The sequence below is a fragment of the Bacillus rossius genome, chromosome 2 (genome assembly GCF_032445375.1).
Source record: "Bacillus rossius redtenbacheri isolate Brsri chromosome 2, Brsri_v3, whole genome shotgun sequence".
In the NCBI taxonomy this organism is placed as follows: domain Eukaryota; kingdom Metazoa; phylum Arthropoda; class Insecta; order Phasmatodea; family Bacillidae; genus Bacillus; species Bacillus rossius.
In genome coordinates this window covers 107,122,324-107,149,680 of record NC_086331.1, presented here as the reverse complement: position 1 = coordinate 107,149,680, position 27,357 = coordinate 107,122,324, and the positions used below count along the sequence as shown (strand labels likewise).

Here is a 27,357-nt window from a genome sequence, read left to right as displayed (position 1 = left end):
TCCTGTGACCGTTACTAACACGAAGGCTGCGGCTAATTATCGCAGAGCTGATAAATTGCAACTGTTTATATGGAAAATGAAATTAAACATACAATGACAGCAAAATATAATCAAACGTTCTTAAAGGTGGTTGCAGTCTAACCCACTACAATGCGAATGTCTCGAATTGTGCGTAAGCCTGGCTAGATGAAAAACCTACGAGAGTCACAGTCACTTCTTACATGTTAACAAAGTTATTACTTGGTTAGATTGCAAATACATATATTACACAGTTAAAATCCGCTAAATCGCAGACACGTATATTAAAGAGTTACTACATGGCACTCGAGGCTTGCTATAAGCCCTTAACAAATAACTATTCACTGGCGTCGAACCCTGGAAACGGTGTATGACTCAAGTCCGCTGTCCGAATGCTTAGGATGTGAAAAATTACGTAGAATGTCGAAATGTCCCTGTTGGGATGAAAATGATTATGTGAAGAGCCGCACGCAAGAATGTACGGCTGAGTGGGGTTGGGCGCAGAGCTAAATGAAAAGATTTGGTAAACTTACGACTATTGCGATGAACTGGATGTGGCGCAAAAACTGTAGGCTCTGCGTTCGCAGAGCAACCGACCCCTGTGAGTTCCCGACGACAACTCGCGCGAGAGCGCCGCGCGACCTCGCGCCAAGACGCGTGTAGCGCGGGAAAACAGCTCCGACCAGTTTTGGACCTAAATGTTATATGTGATAATACATGATTATTTAAAAATTGCACATAATTTCCATATTATGTCAGTATCTTTAATTTTTTATTATTTTGGTTTTTTTAAACAGAAGAATTATTGATTTAATTATACCTACATTAGCGCATTGTCACACCCGGCTGGTCGCTGCAGTCGACTTGGTGTTCGTCGCGGCGCACTTTCACTCACATGGTGGACATTACTCTCGGGCGTGTTCGTTGCACTTATGAGTAAGTGTTGTTGGGACATAACAGCCTGTGCGAACCAGAGGGAGCACCTGCGTTTGGCGTCAAATCCTTGACATTTGAGTTTATATAAAAAAAATTTCGTTTAGGATTAAATTTAATTTCAATAACATAACCTACGACCTTTTAGGTCTACATACAGTGTCACTTCACATCTTGTTATCTGATTATACATCATATAATAATGTCGCGGCCTCGTCTCTGATGAAGATGTGGAGACGGGGTGGACGTCGCTTGGTCGTTCGGTGGTCGTGGTGTTTGCCCGGCGCCAGCTCTTGGGTAGAGCAGCCTCACACTCTAAGGCGGGACCTGACCGAGGATATGCTGACAAGGAAGGTGCCTGCGGTCTTGCAAGGAGTCGCTAGCGGAAAGTCTGGGAGCAGGAGAATGAATGCCCGCGGTCTCACGAAGAGTCGCTAGCAGAGGATTGACCGCAGTCTCACAATGAGTAGCTAGCGAATGGGTGCAAGAGAGAGAGAGAGAGAGAAGCCCGCTGTCTCACTAGGAGTCGCTAGCTGAGGAGAAGGAGAGAGAGGGAAAGAGAAGTATTCCAATAATTCCAATATTATTTGAATTGGTGTTTATTCTCCCAGATTGGCTGAGAGAGAGGAGAGCTAACTAGGTTTGTTAGCCCGCACAATTTATACAGTTTCTTCCACAATCGTTAGTATTAAAACTTTACATATAGCTATCCCTTTGGATGTTTAGCATTTACAGGGTTATTTACAAGCTACGGAACATACTTACACTACACACTAACACACTTAATAATCTACATAAATATTTACAATCATAACATATATTAAAGTAACTATAATAAATTGTCTGTTACTATTCACAACTGCCATCTGGTGACGAGTGGTGGCACTCCAATTGCCATGGCCGGAATGTTGCGCTTCGGACAGGACTGTGACCCGGGTTTTTTTTTAAATAAAGAGGAGGTACGCGTCACTTTAATGAGGTGAATAAGTTATTACTTTTTTAAAAAATCTAGCTAACGTTTAGAACTAGCTATTTGCACCATTTTACAAAATTTAAATTTAGCTAATCAACTTAAACAACCATCGACACGATTTGAAAGAATTTCAGAACTACAACAGAGCCTCCATTTTCTACAAATCAAAGTTCCGAAGAAAAATAAACTCTAAAATCTTTAGCCGAATTGCGATTCTACCAACTAAGGAGTGACAAAATAATTCCAATAGTTTGTGACGTCAATCCGATACATAATTCCGTTAATGTGTATTCAAGTTTTAGAGTTTAGCAATTTTCTTTCGGATTTGTCATTTCTCTAGCGGATCTATTCCCTGGGTTGATAAAGTTTATAAGTATGTATAGTTTAGCTATAGTAAGAAGTATGGATAATATTGGTACAGTTAAAGAAGATACTGCATGTAATATGTTATTATTATTATTAACGATATAGAAAGAACGATTTAGGTAGTTGGCAAAATCCTTTGACTATATTGACATGGATTATAAATGACGGAACATAGCCGTTTCTATAGCCTTTTTTTATCAACCTTACGCTTATGTAAATAGCTCTGGCCGAAGTTGTGATGTAATAAATTTTGTATGGTTATATGATATTATACCAGAAAATATATAACATAAATAATAAATGTTACAGGTACGAGGTTAAAATTTTAAAATTACATTTATATGAAATTGGTGACCAAATTTGCTTAGCGAAAACAAATTTGGCGGTGACGTTAAAATTTGAATTTGGAAGTATAAGGAGGTTGAGCATCTTTTAATTAAGCAGGACACATGCAAAGTTTCGTAATCTTACAAGCGCAGATGTACTTTTAAGAGTTAGTGCGACTTGATATTTCAGTGAATTAACTGGTTTTTGTGTGCATGCAGTTCTCATAATAGTTTCAACTACATATAGTTTATGAAATAATTATAACTTTTTGTGTAATATTTATGCCTTACTAAATCTTTACATTAGCATTTTTTTCCCCTTGAATTTTTGGCTTTCTATGTGTAGAACTATTTTGTTTAGAATTTTTTCAATGTACTGACATGTGACAGGTCCTGTGTTGAGTTAAGTACTGCTTGTGATGTTGTTTCCAATCTGTGTTGTTTTCTTAAATGTAATAATGCTACTTGTAGTAAGATAGGGTTGTTTGGTTTTATATATTGTTTGGTAAATATGTAGAGTAACGGTAGATGCGAAAAAAAATGCTAAAAATCCGAAAATACTTTTATTCTATGCTCTTTCACTTCCTCTTTTCAAATCATCCGACGGAGGTAAGAAATTCCAAATACTTTAGGAGATATCGAATTTTTTAATTTTCATCACAATACCTGCGTATTAATGCGGCAATCACCATTGTTTCTTGTTTACGAGTGTCTATTATGTTTCTTATTGGACAATTTTGTCACGTGACAGTTCCGTGATTGGCCAGTATTCAAATGAACCAATACATGATTATTTATTCATTTATTGTTCAATACAATGTTTAATTAAATGGTCAACTTCTGCCATTTGATCATTCGTTTCTAATTTTAAAGTCTTATTTTTTATTTGGATATTGTTGCGCAAGTAATAAGTAACAAAAAAAAAATTACGTGAGTTGTTAATGTTCATCATTTGTCCGGGTTTTGTTAGGTCAGGTCAGTTACATTATAAATAATTTAAAACTAAAGAACCATTGAAATTAATTCACATTATTTTTAATGTCCACTTAGTTTGAAAGTATTTATAATGTAACTGACCTGACCTAATCGACCATTTTAGTTCCTACTGTTCATCCTTTATCCGGGTTTGTTTGGTCAGGTCAGTTACATTATAAATATTTTAAAACTAAACAGCCATTAAATTTAATTCACATTTTTTATGTCTGCTTAGTTTGAAAGTATTAATAATGTAACTGACCTGACCTAATCGACCATTTTATTTATAACGCATTCACTAACACACGGCAAAATAAAAAAATGGCGTGGTTTGAACAGTTAGACAGGTGTTGTATTGCTAAATTAAAAAATTCGATATCTCCTAAAGTATTTGGAATTTCTTATCTCCGCCTGTTGATTTGAAAAGAGGAAGTGAAAGAGCATAGAATAAAAGTATTTTCGGATTTTTAGCATTTTTTTTTCCGCATATACCGCGACTCTACATATTTACCTATTGTTTATTTGAGTGCAACTTTAGACCAATAGCTGTAACTGGATAATTATCTAGCAAAGGGGTGCATCCTATAAAAAAAATTGAAAATATTAATAATTTTAATTATTGACATTTTATAAAACAGCATAATTGATTTGAAGTAGTTTACCAGTAATTTTCCATTTTAATGGTTGGGTTAGGTTAGCTACATAAAAAATACAACAAATTCATGTGAACATTTGGTTAGGTCACTAGCTACATTTCAAGTACTGTAAAAACATGTGAACAGTTGGTTAGGTTAAGTCACTTCCAATAATACTGCATTATATATGTAAAGAATTAAATTATGTATTAAATGTGTGGTAAATATGTAGTTGGTCGGTATTTGTGGAAAAAAAATTTAAAAATCTGAAAATACTTTTATTCTATGCTCTTTAACTTCCTTTTTTCATTAAACCCGGCGGAGATAAGAAATTCCAAATACTTTAGGAGATATTGAATTTTTTAATTTTCATAGTTTTGCGAAATTTGTTAAAAAAAATTTTAAAATTCCGAAAATTCTTTTATTCTATGCTCTTTAACTTTCTCTTTGCATTAAACCTGGCGGAGATAAGAAATTCGAAATACTTTAGGATATATCAAATTTTTTAATTTTCATCACAATACCTGTGCATTCATGCGGCAACATTGTTTCTTGTTTATGAGTATGAAATTTTTTTTTCCTTGGGGCGTTCACCATTGTTTCTTGTTTACGAGTATGATTTTTTAGCGTTTCAAATTTTAATGTTTTATTTGTTATTTGTATATTGTTGCGCAAATAATGAGTAAAAAAAAAATACCTGAGTTCCTACTGTTCATCCTTTTTCCCGGTTTGTTAGGTCAGGTCAGTTACATTATAAATAGTTTAAAACTAAACAACCATTAAAATTAATTCATATTATTTTTAATGTCCGCTTAGTTTGAAAGTATTTATAATGTAACTGACCTGACCTAATCGACCATTTTAATTAATTAGATATTCACAAACACACGGCAAAATAAAAAATGGCGGCAGTCGAATGATTGGACAGGTCTTGTATTGCAAAATAAGAACGGCGATATCTCCTAAAGTATTTGAAATTTCTTATCTCTGCCAGGTTTAATGAAAAGAGGAAGTTAAAGAGCATATAAGTAATAAAAGTATTTTCGGATTTGTAAAATTTTTTTTCACAAATACCGCCTAACTACATATTTACCAAATATGTTTTATCAATGTAGCTTACTTAACCAAACATATCTTTCTTTTGCAAGAATCAGCAAAATGTGCCATAATCTAACCTCAAAAATACATATTTTTGATCAATCACAGATACTATGAAATATGAAGAAATGTTGGTGATCTTCTTATAATGCGGCTTTTCCGTGAAGTAATAATAAAATTGAGATAATTCTCATTTTGAATGCTAGAGACATTCCTGTATTTACCCTCAAAACTGCATCTTTATATTCCTATTGGTTTCTGAGAATTCAACGTTTATAGCTTACATTACATCACCTGTGCATGGATGCAGCTGTCGCAAATTTTTTACCATTTACATGTTATATTAGGTAGCTTGTCCAGTGATGTGGCCGCCACCATAGTGTTTTAGCACAGCAACTTTATTCTATGGCTCTTGATATACTATGTGTATATTTTGTGTTCTGATTTTGTGATGCAATGGAAGGTAAATAAAAAAAACATGAGTTCTACTATGCATCCAAACCCAGCGTCACCATTTTACAGTTTTTTTTTAAAAGCATTATGAAGGTTTTGCGCGAAGCCTCCATTTTGTTAAAAAAAAATATCCCTGTCAAGGATTGATGCTTGGGTTTGGATGGATAGTAGTGACTCGTGTTATTATTTTTTTTTACTATTTTTATTTACCTTCCATTGCATCACAATGTCTAAATACAAAATATGCATGTTCTAATGTATGGAAAACCACAGCATTGGCAATGTAATTAAAGCACAACATGACGATGGCCGCATCACTGCATAGGCTATCTAATGTGAACTGTAAACAAAAATTTCTCAGAAACCAGTAGGAATTTAGAAACACTGTTTTCAGGGTTAATACGAGAACATCTCTAGTTTTAGAAGAAAATACTTTTGGAATTTTATTATTACTTAACGGAAACTATTATTATGTTATTATTACAATATTATTATATTATTATTATTATTGCAAATTCCAAATAAATTAATGAAAAAATGTATTTTAACGGCTTTTATAAAATAAATACTTTAACCACATCTACATACAGGAATTCAGTATCATATATCAAACCACAAAAGTAATCAAAAAATATATTCCAAAAATATGTGAGAAGTGTGACCCTTGCAATGCCTTAGTGTAAGTAGGTATTAATTGTCCAGTGGTTTACTTAATTGGAATGAATTTCTTATGCAGTAAATTTTTTCTTAAGGTCTTAAATTGTTTGAACTTCTTTGTTAACATTTTTAAAAATAATTTTTATGGGTTTTAGATTACACTACTATGCCAGAAAAACTTTTCAAGGTGATTATAATTGGTGATCCGACTGTTGGTAAAACATCATTTGTTCAGCGATATGTTCAAAATACCTATAAGAAAGATTATAAAGGAACAGTGGGAGTGGACTTTGCACTGAAAATATTGAAATGGTCAGACAATCAAACAATAAAACTCCAACTATGGGATATAGCAGGTAGGTGTATCTGTAATTATATAATGTTCATGTGACTGCCAAAACTAGGACATGTGTTTTAAATAAAAATAATTGTGTACAGTACATTTTATTAAAAAAAATAAAATATATGTGCATTATTAAATGGTGATTTTTTATAATACGTAACACATAAACAAATATATGTAAAAGGTAAAAATCAAGTAATTTAAATGTCAAAGTTTTGGTGATATTACTGTGATTTATGCTCAAGGTTGTGGATTCAATGGATCCCTATGTGACAGTGATTGCTGAGTTATTACACTCACGTAACAAGGGTTATGGGCCCAACTCTGATTCCCTCGTATGATTAGATTAATGAGTTTCGAGTTGCCACCTAAGTGGTTCTGAATCCACTTGGCTGTCCCGTTACTGTAGTCTCTGTGCATAATCATTGGGCAAAACTGTACTTGTATAAATAAGGCTATAACAGATAGTTTTTTTTAAAAAGAATAAGGGTGACACTGGGAACCTGCTTAGGGCGTTTAAGATCACTGCTAAAAAACATTTTTTTTTTATTAAATTTTATATATGGGTCATTATCATGAAACGGGACATTTTTTGATCAGGTTTTTTTAAAAGTTGTACATCCGTATTTCTTAGCTTAATAATTTATTTTAAGTAGTTCTAAAGTTGTTAATTATGAACACAATACCAGCAGTAAAGTTTACTAGTTATTTTTTTTTATTGAAAACTGAAATTAAAAAACTAAGACTCCATGGAGTTGATGGACAATGTCCATGGAGTTGACAGTGAAAAAAAAAGTTATTTTACTATTTTTACTAATCAGTTGCAATATATATACTACTCACTCTATTACAGACATGTAATAAACCGAATGGTTTGTAAATAAGTAAGTCTTATATATTATGAACATTTATGGGATTTTGTGGTTTTGTGTCATCTTTACCAAACATCCACAAATTAGCCTAACATCTTGGGAGTATTTTTTAAACATTTATAGGCAGTACAGATTAATTTTAAAAACTATAAGTGATGTAGAAGGTGCAATAACTGAAAAGGATATTTAAAAAATAACTTAATGCTAAGTAATAATTTTTTTTAACACATTGCAATTTGAAACAAACTTATAAATCAAAAGTAGAAAGTAAAAACATTATTTTCGTTTTCTTAGTTGACATTGTCAATACAATTTTGGGAACTGATTACAATCTATATCTGTAAATAGCATGTTCAGCCTTCTGTCAACTTTAGGGTCCTTGAGAACTTGCTGATTTGGCTACGAGATACTTGTGACACATTCTCTACATCAGGATACTGAAAAGTTTTATGGTTCCCCTTTGAACGAAAGCATTTTACCCAGTAGCCACTTGTATCATATGACAGCACAAGACCTATGTAGTGCTGACATGCTGGACAAATGAATTTTTCACACTTCCAGGATGTTTACTTTTCTTAATATTTTCTTTCACTTGGGCTACGATAGCTTCACCGAAGACAAGTCTCTTTCGTACATCTTCTGATACATTCTGTCCCCTCATTAATTTTTTCACATTACTTCTTGCAGAATCCTTTGCCATTTTTTCTTTATTACATCTGTGGTATTTACACCTGTAAGAAATATATTTCATTTTGTATTTCATTATCTCCTGTTCTAGTTTCTTTATCTTCCTGTACGCCTTCGCCCTGTCTTTTCTGACTTTTTTCCGACCTGAAGACTTACGTTTGTCCGATGAATTTGGTGTACGTATACTGGGCCCAGGAACACACACGCCATCTCCAGAACCTTCAGGAATGTCTGGTTTGGGCTTTCTGGTGGGCTGTTTGACTGTAAATATGAATAAAATTTGTTACTTGCCTCACATTTTTTTCCCTATACTTAGCAGCAGCTACTCTCCAGGTTTTACGTATTTTACGCTTCTGTCGTGGATCTGATACTTGCTCAATACCTTTTATTTTACCTTTGTCTTTTCTTTTCTGATACCTTGCTCTCTCCTTCTCTTTAGCCTCTCTGTAAAGATCTAGGTCATTCCTTATTCTATTTCTTTGTCTCCTCTCAGCGTTTCTTTTTCGCTCGTTGTTCTTGCATTGATTTCTGCGACAGCTTTTTATTTCCTTTCGCCATTTCACCCTGCACCAACAATAAACCATTGCAATATTATTTTATGTTTGTAATGGTGTCATTATTCTATAAATTTATACTATGTAAAAATATTATGTAGGTAATACATTTTATTATAAGGCCCTTGTTCATAATCTGTAAAATGAATAATACAAAAAAAAAGTTTTCAATAGGTCTAAGTGAAAACCAATTATAAAATATACTAAATCTATTACCTATGTATAAACAAACTCTTTGCATAAACATTACAGTATGTTAATGAAAAAGAACATCTGAAATCAACTACATGGTTTTTGGATCAACTCCATGGTATTAAGTATGCCATGGAGTTGATGAATTTTTGCAAACACATTTTCAAGAGATACTAGATTTGAGGTTAGGATGAAAATATTTATTAGTAAGTATATTTACATGAAGTCTTTTAATAATTAGTCATGATAACAATAAAAATATAATTTTTATAATTATATTTCATATCCATGGAGTTGATGGATAGTAAATGTACTCACCTAATTATTAGCAATGTAAGCCACAGAACTCATCACACAACCATAACAACCAACTAGTTCTTTGTTACTAACAACAAGATGGCTGCTTCTTCCCCTCATGACCATCAGCTAAACCACAGGCATGCTCTCTGTAGAGATTTTGGTGAATTAACATTTTGCCATGGAGTTGATGTTGAATCTTGGGTCACAACTTTGATATGTGATTAAACGTATTTGTAGCTATGGAATATTGTAAAAGAAACAGTGGTACTTACTTACTTGTATTCATGATATGAGGTCAACATTGTAAATTAACTTAAAGCTTTAAAATCTGGTAGGAAAAAGTGGATCTTCCCGATATAATGTGCTGTGATCACGACATGGAGTTGACTATTTGATAAGTTGAAATGCAGTTTCAAAAAAACTACATCTTTATTAATCATTATTATTTATGGTCTTACAAGTACACATGGTTTAATATATAAAATATATAAGTACATCATTACATTAATATTTTAAAGGATTTTTTTGGCTTGGTCAGCAAAGTGTCCCGTTTCGTGATAATGACCCATATTTATCAATTGTGCAGGAAGCAGTTTATCCAGTTTGAATAATGAAACCAACATTGTATTGTAGTTAATAATAGTTGAGAGGAAATTTTTTTTTTACATGTAGGACCTACCAAAGTTATATGTGGATGTTGAAAAAGTTTGAACAGTAATTGAAAAATCTTCATGGCAAAAATTGTGTGCTATAGATAAAGAAAGAAAATCACGAACGTGATCGAACTTGTTAGAACCACAACAGCAGTGCTTTGGGAGTCTGTCAAGTGATTTCATTTAATATTTATTGTCACCTTTGCCTTTCCACACGTTCAAACTTCATGTGGTCAGATCACTCATCCAAACAAAGCGATCTGAGTTTGATGAATGGTATTTTTCATATTTGGGAAGTGTGGCTGATGTTGCCATGAGCCTATGGGTTTTCTTGGGGTATTCTAGTTTCCCTTGCCTAATCATGACACCAATGCTGCATTTTCATCTTGTCACACTTCATCGCTTCTAATGAACTGGATATCAATGAACATGAATCACTATTTAATCCGTTCAATCCAGGTCATTTCACACCAAATTACCTAGGGCCTTGTGCTTCAATACAACAGACTTAGTTTAAAGATTTTTTTAATATGGAACCTATAAAACCCAGTAAATTATTTTTTTATATAAATTTATGATCAAGAACAGTTTAAGACCATACTACCTGCCAGTAAGTCGCCCAGCTACAGTGTTCTGGGCATGATGTACTGTCCTGAATGAGTTCCCTCTTTCCCACCACAAACACACTCCCTGCAGTGTTTCCCAGAGAGACAACCGAAAGCAGCAAAGCCTTACTTGACAAGGAGTCGTTAGTCTAGCATTGACGATTTCACTGCAAATTTTGGCTGAATCACAGCATCGTGCAGGGCAGCCACCTTATACATCAGCCATAGAAGCACCACTATACAAAATTCAAATAAAAAACACTCAAAATACAGATAATTCCTAATCCTAAATGACAGTTAATTAAAAAGTCGAAATAGTACTACTTTATATCGAAAAGGATTGTGTTCACAAGAAAGAGAGACACAGAAAAAATTAGAAGTTCTATGAGTTCACCGGTCCAACAAGTCAGTATACTTTATTACTGTGTGCTCACAAACTCACTGCAAATTTTCACATTCTCATTCCGATATAAAATAAATATTGTGCAGGGCAACTCTATCCTGGACCTGAAGAAAAAAAGGTAAAATAAATTAATATAATCAAATTATGTCACCTTAGATATTATGTTACAGCAAAGATAAACTAATATAAAATTGACATTTAAAAAAGATTCCCAGATTTGCTACTTTAAAAAATAGGTTTATTATTTTTAAAATGTTTGATGGCTTTTTTTTGGACTAGCATTAGAAAAACACTTTGTAATAAAAGCTTGACCGCAAAAAAGAGAAATGCAGAAGAAAGGTCTAATTATTAAAGCAGTACAAGTGTAACTTAACATACTGCAGATTTATTGCCAGTGCAGAAAACTGTTTAACTGCATCATTGATTTAGATAAAAGAATGATAGAAAAACATAAGCTTACTTATAACAGTATGTATTGATGCATTTTATTATAAAAATTTGCCATATATTTACAAAAAAAATTATGTCACCTCCAATTTTTTTAAAATACTATAACTTATCTTTATATTACTGAAACCCACAAAAAATAAACACACATTGTTAAATTGTTTCCATACCAATATATTTTTTATGGTAAACAGTATAAAATACACATTTCAGTACATATAAGAATTCTAAAGCTTTTGTATATTTTAGGAAGCACAAGATTTTCAAATTTAGAGCACACACTAACTCAAGTATACATAGTATATATATTTTTGGGAACTAATGCCAAAACTCTTTTTGTAATAAGACCAGCATAATTTTGTTAATTTTAAACTTACTGATGAGCTTTCCATTTCCGAGATAGCAAAACGGTTCTTTCTAATATCCTATTTATTTTGTATGATTGTAGCATGCATTATTGCAGCATATATATTCTACAGAAGTGTGTTCTAAAATTTAAAATGTTTTTAACTTGTAGTATTACAAAATAACATTCTTTAGGAACAAGATTCAAAACATGATTTTGTAAAAAGCCACAGTTTTTTTTACTATGTATCAGGGTATGTTGATTTTAATCAGCATGATTTAAATTGTGATTTTAATCATGATTTAAATCATGTGATTTTTTTTAATCAGTGATTAAAATCAATTTATAATATGATAGTATGAACGTTAATATTTCCTATACTGTATTCATTGGCGTAGCTGTGTTCATAAAGTTTGGGGGGACAAATAATGATTTTGATGTCATGTAAACCGCTTCCCCTCTTACTAAGGCGGGGGGTCCTCCACCGGAAAATTTTGATTTTAAAAGTGCAAAATAGCGCTTTTTAAGTTGTTTTTGTATCTAACCATTGGATACATTGATGTTAAAATTATTATGATTTCCTTAAGTTAAATTTGAGAGTGAAGAAATTACAAATAAATTTGGGCAGAATAATATTATAAAATAAAAATATCACGGTCTAGAAAGTTGGGGGGGGACAGTCCCCTCAACCCAAAAAGTTCAGGGGGACATGTCCCCCCTGTCCCCCCCGTCCCCCCCGGTTCCTACGCCCCTGACTGTATTGTTTAAACCAAGTAATCATGGCTACTTACATAAAAATTGACTGCTGCAAAGATAGAATGAAAATTGAATAGTATTTAATTTCTTCTACAATGTATTTATAGTTATTTTGAAACACTTGTTAAATATAGGTGGGTGGAATGTACCTTTAAATGCCACCTCATTTTCTCTCTTCTCTCCTCTACCTCATGTGTTTGTGTTATGTGTGTGTCATATCTCCTTGGCAACAGGTTTGTCTTCCAACAATGTCAAATTTAGAACTGTAGGAAGGAAATTTTCAGTTCTTTGGTATGTCTGGTTTGGTTCAGTCAACATTAAGAAATTGACTGGGTACAGAAAAAGCTGCAAAAACTTGTATTTTTGTTTAAAATAATAAGTAATAAGTAATATTTTATGTGTGCAATTCTGAGAAGAAGAAAAAAAGGAAATTGTGGTTTTGGTTTAAATTACTTTATTTAGAACAATATTGGACTATAAGACTATAAGGGATGACAGAAGTGACAAAGTTACTATTAAATATGAGATATTTTCAATGATATAGTTATTTTCTATAAGACATCTTTTTTTTTTTACTAATGTTAACTATGTTACTGTACTAAAAATTTTCATAAAGTGACATCATTAATGTTTCCTTAAAACATTATGCAGAAACAAAATAGGCCCAAGAACACTGCTTTGTGGAACGCCTATATTTATATATAGGATGTCTCCTAATTTATTATTTACTTTGACTCTCTGAGATCTACCCTCCAAATAACTTTTTAAACCAAGTATTTGCCAAACCTCTTATTCCTACTTTATCCAGTTTATCTAAAAGTATTTTATGTGAGACTGTATCAAAAGCCTTTGCAAGATCCAACATTACACCAATACATTTTTTATCTTGTTCTATGGCTTTGTGCACAAAGTTTGTTACTTTAATTAGAGCATCATTTGTACTTAAGCCTTTTCTAAACCCAAATTGGTTTACAGACAGTATTTTGTTGTTATCCAAAAATGACATTAATTGTTTTTTAACACATTTTTCTATAATTTTTGAAATGTTGCTTAATATAGATATTGGTCTAAAATTTGAGGATGCAAAGCTACCCCCTTTATGCAATGGAATGACAATCGCTTCCTTGAGCCGTCTAGGAAATTTCCCTAAACTTAAGCTTAAGTTTACTATATGAGCTAGAGGTTTGCACAATTTATATGTGTTCTTTTAATATGTATACACTTTTCTTATCAGAACCCAATGCATTGGAGTTTTTAATTTCAGAAATAATTGATTGTATATCATATTCTGACACAGGAGCTAAGAATAATGACCCTTGAACAATTTTTGTAGTAACTGAATAATTTTTGGACTTATTACTAGAATTATTTTTAATGATTTCTGAAGCCATAGCATTTCCAACATTTGTAAAATATCTATTTAGTGTGTTTGCAGCTTGCTCAGGATTTGACATGGCATTCACAATGTTATTATCATTTAATACAGTTTTAATATCTACTTTTTCATTTTTTGAGCCAGTAACCTCTTTAATAATATTCCAAACTTTTTAGAATCAGTTTTTGCTTCAGCAATTTTTATTTTATAATAACTGTCATTAGTTATTCGTATAAGAGACGTAAGCCTATTTCTGTAGTTACAAAATGTTTGTCTTAGCTGCGTATTAAATGGTTGTTTGTTTAATTGTTGTTTATTTTTTCACGTGTTCTAATAGATTTAATCAACCCGATTGTAATCTCTGGTTTTAACATTTTTACTGACTTACGTGTATTAACAGTAAGCGAACTAGCTTTGTCTATGTAATTTTCTTATCAAATTTACAAAATTATCTGTTGCAATATCAACATTTTGTTCATTTAATACACAATTCCAAAACTCTAATTCAAGAAAATCAGATAAAATTTTTCCATCAAAATTTGTTTGTATATTGTTTTCCTAAGAGACCTTTGACACACAATATTGTAGCTAATAACAGTAACAAAATGGTCTGTAATATTAGTGTGTAACACAGCAGCATAAAAATCATTTTAATTTTTTATTTTTGCAAACGCATGGTCTATACAAGTTTGTGTGAAAAGTGTTTTGCGTGTATATTTGTTAATACAAGATGTCAAGCCATGTTTAGCAAGAATGTTTAAATATTTTTCTGTGTATTTATCATAAACAGTCTTACATATATTTATATTAATGTCACCAACTAGCATTAATTTTGAAGTATTCTGAACGGTAAACGCATTGTCTAATGAATTAAGGAAGTCGTCAAGACACCCAGAAGGAGATCTGTAAACTGCTAAAAGCTGAGGGCGTACGGTGTTGTAGTGAAAATTATCGGTGAAAATTAGTGGGCGCCACCACGTGAGTGGGCACGTGGACCCGGCTGGAGACCCTAACCCAGGGCGTTACGTGGCCCGTGTGTGGCGAGATATTGGCCCTCTAGATATTATACGCGCTGCTCTCGACCCTACCTAAGCCCGCTCTCAGCGTCGGGCACGCTTCTAATCCGCAGTGGGTTCTCAGGGCGTCCCACACGCCGCCGGCCAGGTTGGGATTCCACGTGGCCCCCCGAACACAAAAACACGTAACACAGTTAATTGGTTTATTCTACTCACGATTTATATCCGTACACGCTCCTTCACTGATACAACTGAGAAAAACGCCCGAGGCACGAATCGGCTTAGGTGAGGAGGCGAGCCACGCACGTGGCTGCCCCAAGTCGTTACGTATTACACTGATGCTACAAAAACTCCGAGGAGTGAATATTGAATATTTATACAGTCTCTCCGACCGAGAGAGGCCCCGAGGATGAAAAGAAAGAGATTTGAATAAATTAAGCTATGGAATTATTACTCAGTGACTCGACGGTGATGTCCTCGGGGTGTCGACAGAGACGTCCGCTCTCGGCTGGCTGTAGAAGGAGACTGGGATGAGCTCATGGTTTGCAGGTGGCAACATGGCGCCCTTCGCGCGGAACACAATTACCGTTACAACATTCTGCGATTCCGTGCCCCGGCGAAAGTTAAGTAAATCATAGATTAACATTAAAAAATATATAAAAACTACTGGTAATTTAAAGTACATTAATATTTACGTAGTTATTGAGAATTTATATAAAACATTCCTACCCTCGTCCAAGTCCGTGCCTATTCGAGTCCGCCCGGGCAACGTCTATAGTTTTTTAAGTAACGTAATATTTAAACTAAAGAAATACATGGGTAAACTGCAACAAAACACTGGGGCAAAAGAATGAATGAAAAAGGGTTACAATATTAATTAACACATTTAGGGGTGCGGCGTACTGCAGCTAAGCGCCCTCTTGCCGGGCTAGAAACTCACGCACACACGCACGCACGAGCGGGAGGTTTGAACTGAGACGGTAGTTTGGCGGTGTCATATCGGGCTCAAAGAGGCCGCAGGTCCGGACGACGTCAAAGCGAAGCTTGACTTGAAACAGCGGCGTCGCTGTAACTGAGCGCAACAGTGACACGCAAGTAGACTGCTCCCGCGAGGACAATCTCCTCTGCGTCAGCAGCCACAAACACTGCTACTCCATCACTTTTATGAAGCGTTGTTTTGCTAAAGTAAGCGCTGTAGTTCGCAATGTAGTACAACGAACTCTGTCCGCTTAGCTAGGTTTCAGTAAGAACTATAATATCAAATTTTACTCTAATATCTGATAATAAGACCAAGAACTGTTCAAAGTTTTTGCTTATACTCCTAATATTTAAATGCAAGACACTAAAACCATTATCTACAAAAGTTTTATCTAATTCAGAACAGTCAAGACAGTCCCATGTGAAAATATCTGCATCTAATGATTGTAAAAATTCATTCATAAAAGATTTTTGGAAACTTACGGATTAACTAGAAATTCTTGTAGGTACTAAGTTTTCAATATCTGACGGCCGTCTGATTCTTGTGGCAGGTTTCCCTTCCTCTTTTATTACGAATATTTTCGCGTCGCGTACCCTCACAAACTTCCAATTATTCTCTCTTGCTACTTTCTTTGTTTCCCAGAGAAGAGATTTATTTTAGTGCGTGAAATGTTCATTTATAAAAATCCTACTTGCAGGAAATCTAGCATTCACTTCTGAAGCCAATAGCGTCTTGTTTTCTTTGAATTTCTCTAGCCATTGATCTCTTGTTTGTCGGGAGAGCAATTGAGCAAGTATTGTCCTAGGCTGGTCTCTTCAGCTGCTGGGTAATCTGTGAGTAACTTGGACATCCTTTTCGCCCACGTCAATGCCAACAGTCTTAGCAATTTTGCCTACTGCCGCAATACAGTTTTCGCCTATCGTCTCAGTCATTCCAACAATTTCAATGTTCATGTTTCTACTGTATTGTTCAAGTTCATTAACTCTTTCTTCTAGCTCGTTGACAGATTTTTTTAAAACCCCATTTTCTTTATAGTCTATCATTTTTTTTCTTGAATTATTTTTGTAGTAGCAAGAAATTCCTCGAACTGTTCAGATATAAATTTGACTCTGTTTTCCAAGGATTCAATTTTTTGAACAACTTTTTGGAGAGTCTGTAACTGGCGGTGGATTTCAGCCACTTGTTCCATTAAAAGCTTTATATCAACAACCTGATCAATATTACTCACCTTAAGAGCTTTGATTTTCTCACATTTCCAGGTGTCTTTCTTCAAACCAAGTTTTCTTAAGTTTTCTGCCGTTTTCAAAGATGTGCACTGAACATGAAAGTAATTTTCACAAATCCCTGAGCATTCAATAATGTCTTTCACATTCGCCGCCTCCAGACACATGAGACATTTAACACACACTTCTGAATCATTTGACATTGTTAAGTACAGTAGAACCCGTTTATAGTGAACCCGCGTATAATGAATTCCCGTTTATTGTGAATTTCCGTCTCAGTCCCGGCAAAATGATTTGAGGTTATGTATTAATTTATTGGATATAGCGCACAACGTTTGTCAATGTTGATACGTTTTCCCGTGTACCACGAACAAATTTTGCCGACATAATGCACATTTATCTCAAATATTTTCATATAATTAAAAGTTTTTTAACAAAGCGTCTCTTCTGGATCACATTGAAGTTTTTCTCCGCAATACGCTACTCGAAACTCGATTGTCCACTGTTCATATTATAAACAAGTCGTATTCGAGTGGCCTCGGTAGGCTACGTGTAGCCAAAAATGTTGATCAGTTTGGTGAAAATAAAAAATAGTTTTCCCAGCATAGTTAAATAGGCGAACGCGTGTACATTTATTATGTTATCAAAATTATAAATAAATTACCACCACACAAATACGTATGTACATTATAGCAGCAAATTCAATATTTTTACGTCTCATTTTTATCGTTCACGTTTCAGACATTTTGATCGGGTAATGTTCGTAAGACTACCCCTAGATAGAACTCTGTGGACAAAATTTTTCCATAGAAAGTGAGAAAATTTCGTTCCAGCTTTAGCAACTGCGATACTAAATGATACGTTGTAATCTTTGATGCACCAGACTCGTTATTTTTCGTTTATTTACTTTTAACGGTAAAAAGAATTACGTGTTATTAAGCTGCAAATGTGCTTCAATAAGAAATACGTAGATAAAAAAGGGTGAAAAACGCGGTAAAAAACGTAAGGCATTATCTGTGCGAGATAAACTGGACATTATTGAAAAGGGAGACTCCAACCCCACTGTCCCGCACGTGTTAATAGCAAAGGAACTGGGAATTGCAACATCCACATTAAGTACAATATTAAACAAGCTGAACGATCTTCTTTCTCAAGCTGCGATAACGTCACAGAGTATTAAATGCCCGAAAAAAGGATAATACGCCGATTTCCAAAAACCATTAGGTAATAGAAAGTGTAGTTCATTAAAAATATTATCTTCATTTGCTCATAAAACTGTTGCTTTGAGTATTTTCATTCGTTCTTTTCTTGGCTTAGGCCTATGTGTAGTTAAGATTTTGCTTTTGAGTATGTATTGCCAATATAAAGTTTTCCCAGATATAAAGTTTCCCCTCTATAGTGAACATATAAACTACTCCCTTCAGATTCGTTATAACAGGGTTCTACTGTAATTATTTAACTGACGAAAATTTAAGAATAAACAGTTTTAATACTTTTTTTAACACTTTCATAAGGCACGATACTTCGCGTTTGAACGGAGCACCAGCCGACACGTCTGCTCTCTACCGCAGTCAACTGTCAACTCTGCAACGTGCATTTCGTTTAAAGTTTAATTATGATCCCCCATGTGGTAAAAAATCAGCTGATGGTATAGACAATTTAAAATGATGGGGTGTGTTTGTAAAGGGAAAAGCACAGGATGACCAAAAGTGTTTGTACAGGATGTTGACTGTGTTAGAGAATCTTACCTGCGTAGTCCTAAGAAATCTGTTCGGAAAGCAAGTCTTGAACTTCAGTTGCCAAAGATGACTATGTGAAAGATTTTAAAAACATGATTACATATGCGTACATTCCAGTTACAGTTGCTACATGCTTTAAAGACAGATAACTATGGCGTACATTATTGTAACTTTGTACTTCAAGTGTTTAAACTGGAAAATAACTTTCTTGATCTTGTGGTGTTCAGCGATGAGTCAACTTTTCATCTAAATGGGAAAGTAAATACCCATAATGTTCGTATCTGGGGGTCAGAACATCCTCATGAACTTGTAGAACACCAAAGAGATTCCTCAAAATTAAACATTTTCTCCGCTGTTTTCCGAAGTCATGTGTACGGACCATTTTGTTTCTCTGAAGCTACTGTAACATGGATGGCTCATCTGGATATGTTAAAAGAAGGGTCTTTCCCCAATTATTAGAGGTTGAACATGTGAACTTTATTTGACAACAGGATGTAGCCCCTCCCCATTGGAATCACCTTGTACAAGAGTAGTTGAACATCGAAGTCCCTGACCATTGTATTGTTCGTAATGGTCGAAATGACAGAGAGCTTTTTTGCTGGCGTCCACGTTCACCTGACATAATGCCATGCAATTTTTTCCTTTGGGGCTTCATAAAAAAATTATGTTTACGTTTCACTGCTACCTAATGATTTGCCTGAGTTGAGACACAGAAAAGAGGCCATTGCTTCCATTACTCCGGACTTGTTAAACAAAGTTGATCAAGAATTGGACTTTAGGTTGGATGTGTGTTGTATAACTTAAGATGCACATATTGAACATTTGTAAGAAAAAACTAGGTTAGTTTACCTTCCATTTGATGTAAGATTTGTTGAAAATAGTCTAAATTAAACTGTTAAAATATACCATTCAAACTTGGACATTCTTTTATGGACACTGTATGTAGCTGGAATGCTCATGGCAGCAGATGAAAAAGACACACAATTCTTGCAATAGTTCATAGCACTAGTAACAAAACTTTTCTTTTCTTTGCTTTAATTATTTATGTAAAATCTCACTTCATGATAAAGCAGTTGCCTGTAATTATTTTCTTTTTACTTTACTTTTGTAGCAGGGTCTAATGCTCACTTATAATAAAAATGTAATCCTTTTTTAACATTGTTTTAGTTGCCTTTCTTTTGTTGTGCTTCTGAAATATATTTTGGCCCTCTACATTTCATTTTATTTTTTATGCGGCTATTATTTCAGACATCATGCATCCTAAGTAGAATTGTGTCAGCTTTGGTAGCATCTTATTCAGCCAAAATTGTTAATCTTTAAAAATTCTTGGAACAAAAAAGTAATAACTGCTGTTGGCCACAAAATCTCAATACTGCTTGTTTGAAATGTAAATTGTCCCTGGTTTTGTAATAGAAACTGTAAGTTGGTTTGTGATGCAGAATACTGTCTTTTTTTATTATTATTTTAAAACACTTCAAGTGCTTTCCTTGAAGCACGTCCACAAATTTTTTTCACCAATAGAAGGAAAGCATTTTACCTCTACAATGCTATCACTGCCTTCTAGTGTGTCTGGAGAAGCACAGAGGTAGGGCATTATTTCAGAAACAAATATTTCACATTTTTCTTTTGTCACCCTACTGATATCTTCTAATTTGCACAGTGCTGTTTTTTCGTTATCATCACGTCATTTTTTTAGTAACCCTCCCGCCTTCTTCTGAATTTCAACTTCAGGTAAGTCTGGCACTATGCTTTCTGCTCTGTAATTGTTACCTGAAGCAGTTGTAGCTTATTTTTTGGTTTTTAGTCCATTTTGATTTAGTGAACTTGTTGTTCAGACATGTTCTGAATTTTTTATATGTAGAATATAATTCTTTTCAAGGTTTTGTCTGGACCTTTTCAGCATATTTTTTCCACGCAATTGTGTGCCACGAAGGACTTAATGAATGAAAGATTTCTGCTCTAATCACTCTCCTCCAGTAAGACACTCTTTTTTGTATGGTCAACTCTTTCAACACCACTGAAATTTGAAACGAGACTCATAAACCTGAAAATATGAATGGTGATATTTTGTTAGAAACTAAGATGATACCAACTTTGTTATATACAAAAATAAATCAGTAACTCACACACATAAATTCGTTTTGAATTTTAAGCATACACAACAAAATATTAACGTACCATTTAGCCTGATTTGTTTGCAGTCAGTCTGTCTGCATTACGAATAATGCTATCCATTCTTTTCCTAATTGGATTCGCTAAGTTGCTGGACTCTTAAAACTGGCATAACATCTTGTTCACCAATGGTTCTGCGCTTGCAGAAACTGCTACAGTAATCATGTTTTCTCACACATAATCAAAAGCATTCTATACATCAGTCCTGATAGCCACAAATGCTTCAGCTTTATCTTATAGGGTTGAAGCATATTTTATTGCCTCTTACCAGACGTTATATTCTTATAACCACGTACGTCTTCTGTCAAGCAATGTCTTCCTTGTAGTGAATATAAATTGTTTCAAGCTATTTTATGTAAGTCATTTCAGAATGCCCTTTTTATATGATTACTGCATTCAATTTTTTCCACATAATGGCTGTAGGACACCTGTTCTTGAATGCGAGCAAATACACTGGTGTCATCATCCCTTATGTAGTTTAGATAGAGAAGTCCATGTTGTTCAAGGCTTTTATTGAATCTTTCCACCATGATGCGCTACTCCAGACCTGTTGCAGGTCCATTATAATTATTTTAGCAAGTGTTTGGAGCAACTTTTTTTTCTTTGGACTTGTTCGGAGCACATTAGAAACAAAAACTGTTTCTTACCCCAAGGCAAAGTAGTTTATTTTCCGTGGCAATAATTACAGCATGTAATAATAATGTATTAAAAATTTTGTATTCAATAAAACAAAATGCAAACTTTTTTTTACATATTTTTTTGTATTGACTGAATGTTATTATATAAATGACTTTCTTTTAGCTGAGTTTCGTGACTAAAATTAAAAAGGAGAGCAGAATACAAATGGAAAAGTAGAAATCTATATTGCAATAATTTTGGCAGAAAGAAGCAAAATATTCACTGTATAAAATTATATTCACAATATGTGTATTCAAGTTTCAATGATGCAGCAATCAAAACAGATAAATGAAACACTAAATTTCAAAACAGTTGCTTACAGTTCTGGAAATTGAACTCTAACCGTGGTCATAACTTCTTTTACTCCGTCCTCCATCTCCTAAAACTGTAATGTAGGGAATTCCATCTTCTGTGTGAATTTTTTTCTAGACCAAACACTTTTTCATTTTCTCAGCTATCTTTCATCTGTTGATTTAGATGATTCTCCCAAGAGTGAAAATTAAAACATTCTTTAAATGATTTGTGCAATGGGGAATTTTGATTTAATACAGTTTTTGGACATATACCATTGCAGTTGCATGTCCAAATGCAATGGTGCATGTCCAAAAAATTGTATTAATCAAGTGAAAATTAAAACATAATAAGTTATTTTCGAATTATAATTGTTAGTGTTTTAATTAGTATTAGTATTGTATTATGTATTAAGTATGTAAAAGGGTGTAGCAACTGTACTATGTTATACACCCACATCACCATTCTCTATGACAGATGATAGAGAATTATTAAACATTATTATACCTTACACATTATGCAAGACACTTTGACAAAGATATTACTTTTGAAGTCGAATGAATGACGATACAGCATTGGTGGATCTAAGAAGGGGGTAGGGGCCTCAAGATTTATCATGTCCCTGTCCTGTTACAACACTGAATATAATTGTCATAGTTCATTCACATAGAAAAATGGTTGGGGCTTGCTACCTCCCTCTTAAATAACTTCTGAATCTGCCTTTGTCATGCTTTGAAACTAGTCTCTTCAGTTTTGGAAAAATGATAGATATCTCAAAATTGTCACAAGATTATAGAGTACAAACATTCAAAACAATTCAGTACCTTTCCATCTTCATGTATTGTGAATTTATTGTAGCTCATAAATGGAATATCCATTATACTTTACATTTCTTCAGCTTGGTAATATCCAATGCCTACAGACATTCTCTCCATACAAGTGCACTATTGATGTCATCACAGTTATTGCTGAAAGGGGAAGATTTTGTGTAGTGTTTCTCACAGTTGTCACAATAATACCTTAGTTGAAAAGCTAAGCCATTTCTTTGTTCACTCTTGAGCTCAAAAAGTTCTAGTTTGCAAATGTTTGGGTGCTCGTAGACTACTCTCATTTCTTTTATAAAATGTTCAATGTCTACGATCTCTTTTTATGCTAGTGTAGGAACACAAGAAGAAACACTTTCAACAGACAAATCCAGAAGACTTTTCTCATTAGATATGGACACATTATTGTTGTCTTCCTTTCTGTCAAATAATGATGAACAAGATTCACTGTCCGAAATAGACGTGTTGCCACTACTTAATAGCCGTTCAACTCCATACATGTTTTATACTTCTTCCACATTGTTTCTGTGAAAAAAAAAAAAAAAGAATATTTCAGATAAAATGTTATATTTGCGACATAGGACTATTACTATAAAAATACTTTAAATTTAACTGCACAGGTACATGAAATAAGGTCAACGAATTACACCGATTAGGGTAAAAAATAATGGCCTGAAAAAAGGTGGGTAATATTAATGACATTGTCTTGCTGAGTAAGATGGGAAAATGTCAAAAAATATGTTTGAAATATTAGAATACAATTTAAGAGGCTGTCATGGTGTTATTTTTGAGAACAGAATTTATTAAGTGGTTAAAATTTGTTTTTTGCAGTTTTTTTGGAGAAGCGTTTAACAAAGCATGTGGTAATATGACTTGACTCTGAGAATGTATTCACAGCAGGAACTTGATGCTATAGTATTTGTATACTTGTAAATACAATCTCATATATATGATTAATTTTATATATGTGATGATTAAGTGCAAAAATTAATTTTACATTTACTGCTCAAAAGTTATTAAAAACATGACTGATTAATGCTTGTTTGCAACTTTCAGCAAAAAAAAAAAATAATTTCAAGATGATTAGTGTGTACAACTTAGAGTTTGAGGCAGCATTGTCATCAGAGTAACAGCTACAATTATAGTTGGTATATTACTAATATCATTTATGGTAAGAAGTATCAAAAACACTATAGCGACCTGCTGCTTTTTCAATTTGATTGGACAATTAGATACTTATGACACAGATTAGATGGTTGCAGATTAATCTCATCCACCTGCTGTAATCATGGGTGTAACTAAGATTGTGTTAGAATAGTGGGCAAAACATGTTTAGGAACATGATACATGTAAAAAACTGAAAAAAAAAGGCGGGAGACATCCATCTGCCTTACGAATTTCGTTGACATGCCTCAGCAAAAGTCTCCAGATTCAATACACAGGTTTTACTAAATATATTTAGTTTTTACTTTTAGTTAAAATACTTCAATCTAATCTCCCCTTCTGGCTACTACTACAATGACTGTAAAAGTATTAAAAACAAGTCGATCACTCAGTGTGGGTTACATGTTGTGTTCCAATTGTCAAAGATGAAAGAACTGTAAGAATTACAGGGAACTATAAATCACTGTTTACAATTAAAATTTGACAGGTAACCAGTTCCTAAAGTAGATGATTTATGAGAACTTTGAATGGAGCCAAAATATTTGTAAAGCTTGACTTGTCTAGAGCATATATTCAGAGTATCTGAAAGATTTGAGATTCTAGGAATAAGATTCCAGAACAATATTGGAGGAAATATAGTTAATTAAAAAATTCAGCAGTGACAAGTCTGAAGTTTACTAGGTCTATTTTTTCTCCATATCTGTCCTATTTACCATTTTACCTAAGACCCTGTTAAGACATTTTTTAAGGGACTGGATGATAAAAACTAATTAACAAGGAAAACTTCTTAAAAGGGTAATAGTACACATCAGTTGCTACATAAAAAAATTCATTAAAATGACATACTTAGGTTATGCGCTGTTTCTTGAGCTTTCTCTTCTAAAATTTGTCTTTTTGTTGTTGGTTAGAAGCCTCACATTATTTCTAAATGTTTATTATTGAATTAAGTAATTGTTCAAAATATTGAATTACCTTATAAGTTACCATGAAAACCACACATTGGAGACCCTTAGAGGCCCTGGTGCAACTTATACAGTGTTTGCCTCTAATTTTATTTTTTATTGGTAGTATACACCTGTAGGAAGGCCCTATTTATTAGCTCTATCAGTACGAATGGCCAAAGTGGGTGGGGAAAAATGAATGTTTGTGACAGATACCTTGAAAACCACACATTGGAGGCTCTCAGAGAGACTGATGCTACCTGTACAGTGGTTGGCTCTTGAATTTTATTTTTTTTTTATGGTAGTAGACACCTGTAGGAATGTCCTTAGGTCTATCAGCATCATTGCTCATTTTGATGGAAAAAAATAAAAACAGCGACAGAATTTTTGCCTTAGTTACATGGAATCACGTAGGCTGTTGTCCCAAGCTCTCTGTACAGTTAGCATTCTTGGTACTGGTGTTAACGTCTGCGGTTATATTTTTGCAGCATTCTTTAATTTTGCATCAAGGTCATTACAAAATTTATAAATATTTTCAGTACAATTCTTTGTCGTAAATACATCTAAATATACAGGATAATAAATATTTTATGTATGGATTAACTCTAAATAATAACATGTTTACCGTGATGGGCTAAAAAAAAAAATCATGAATGTAATGGCTGTTTTGTTTACAGCAGTGAAGCGCCATAAACAGCTTGGTCACGGACTGAAATCAATGCCATGTTAGAAAAGATTATAAACAAAAGTATATTGAAAAATTGCTGAGGAAGCACATGCTACAAATTCTCACTTATTAAATAAACTTTTTATTGCAATAACACCATCGCTCAAAACCAATCTCCCCCCCCCCCTCCCGCCCCTCCCCTGTCTAACCAATCGCGTATACGATTTTCCGCGACTTTTTCTGCACAAGGCATGAGTTTTCATATCTTGAGCTTTTTTAAATCATTTTATGTTTTTTTTTTCTCTAGCAGGCGTAGATGATCGCTATCATAAACCTTTGGCAATCATTGCAACATCTTACAGAAAAACAAAATCATCACAAAGCACAATTAACATGCAATATGTCCATCGTTCATTTAAGTAGTAGCAGGTCAACCAACTTTGGCACTTGAAAAAACTTGTGTATTATGCGGCGTTGTCAAGTTTCGAATAAGCCTCGTACCATGATTTTTCAACACACGTTTAACGACAAATTGTGCACAATTTATGGGTAAATACGGCAGCCAAAAACGGAAATCATAGCAAGAGGAGTAAACTAAAATTTTCATCATTACGTCCACCATATAAAATTTTTACCACAATGCTCAACAAATAATGAAACTGAATTAGCTCCTCATATTGCTGTACCAGTTGCATAACGTGTCATGCAATCAGGTCAACGAATGGCTAGTGGTTTGTTTTTGTTGTTTATTCGTCAAACATGCCTTGAATGAGAGAAATTGTGTACAGATGTAACAGTCTCACCAAGGATACAAGTGCAAGCAGTTGATTGGTCAAAATTATATAGTAACAGCGTGCTGCGTGTGGCAAGGTTTTAACTGTCATGTTTGTTATCGTTTTGAAACAATTGTCTATAAGTTTAACTATAAATAAAGTTTAAGAGTGTAAAGATAAACTTTATTATATTATTTTATTCCTGAAATGATGAACGTTATATGCAGGAAGCATCTATAAATGCAAACGTTTTGAATGGGAAAATTAACATAGGGATATATGGAAGTGATCAAGGGAATAATTATTTAAACATTATAAACGGGAAAACGTATGATGCGGGAATGTCTTAAGTGAGTTTTACTGTGCATTTGATATGTAATTATATAAATAAAATTAGTATATGTATGTTATTAGCTTCAGAAAGTAAAAGTCTAGTACTGTTTTAGAATGACAATTTAGAGGTTTTGATTTTAAAATTTTATAAATCAATGAATTTATTGCAGTCTCAATGTGCTCTACTGTTTCAGGATGAGGAGTTGTGCATATTTTATTACTCTGGCACTGACAAAGGTCTGTACAGCTTTTGTTTGATGGTGCACGCAATCGTAACATTTGTATTGCTTAAATTCCGCACTTTTCGTTGGGCTGGTAGAGTTTCAGCCTTTTCATGCAATTGCTACCATCAGCACCTTTTTTCCAGTTTTTTTCTGACCTGAAAGAGCACTAATTTTTTGATCAATTGCATTTTGCCAGATAACAAGGTAGAAGTTTGCTCTGGACATGCAGTCCAAATGTTGACTGCAGACAGGCAGAAATTTTTATTCAACTAACTTTGTTTGCTACTAACTGAGCGGAACGATAACTGTGTAGTGTAATGCTGGTGCCGTAAGTGTTAAACTCCATAAATAGCAGAGGTATTACAT

The 27,357-nt window shown here is 33.7% G+C and overlaps 1 protein-coding gene across 4 annotated transcripts in view; it reads left to right on the top strand.

Moving 5' to 3' along the window:
* The first annotated feature begins 1,909 nt into the window (after positions 1-1,909).
* Positions 1,910-27,357, top strand: part of LOC134529578 (ras-related protein Rab-7L1-like) — a 47,991-nt gene continuing 22,543 nt past the window's right edge. Inside the window, exons 1-2 of one of the 4 annotated variants that reach the window (XM_063363816.1) lie at positions 1,910-1,930; positions 6,590-6,790. In XM_063363816.1, coding sequence (XP_063219886.1) covers positions 6,601-6,790 — 190 coding nt within the window. In that variant the 5' untranslated portion in view covers positions 1,910-1,930; positions 6,590-6,600. Of the gene's footprint in view, positions 1,931-2,191; positions 2,364-6,589; positions 6,791-27,357 lie in introns of those variants that run through there. The other 3 variants (XM_063363813.1, XM_063363815.1, XM_063363814.1) reach the window with 3 other exon arrangements.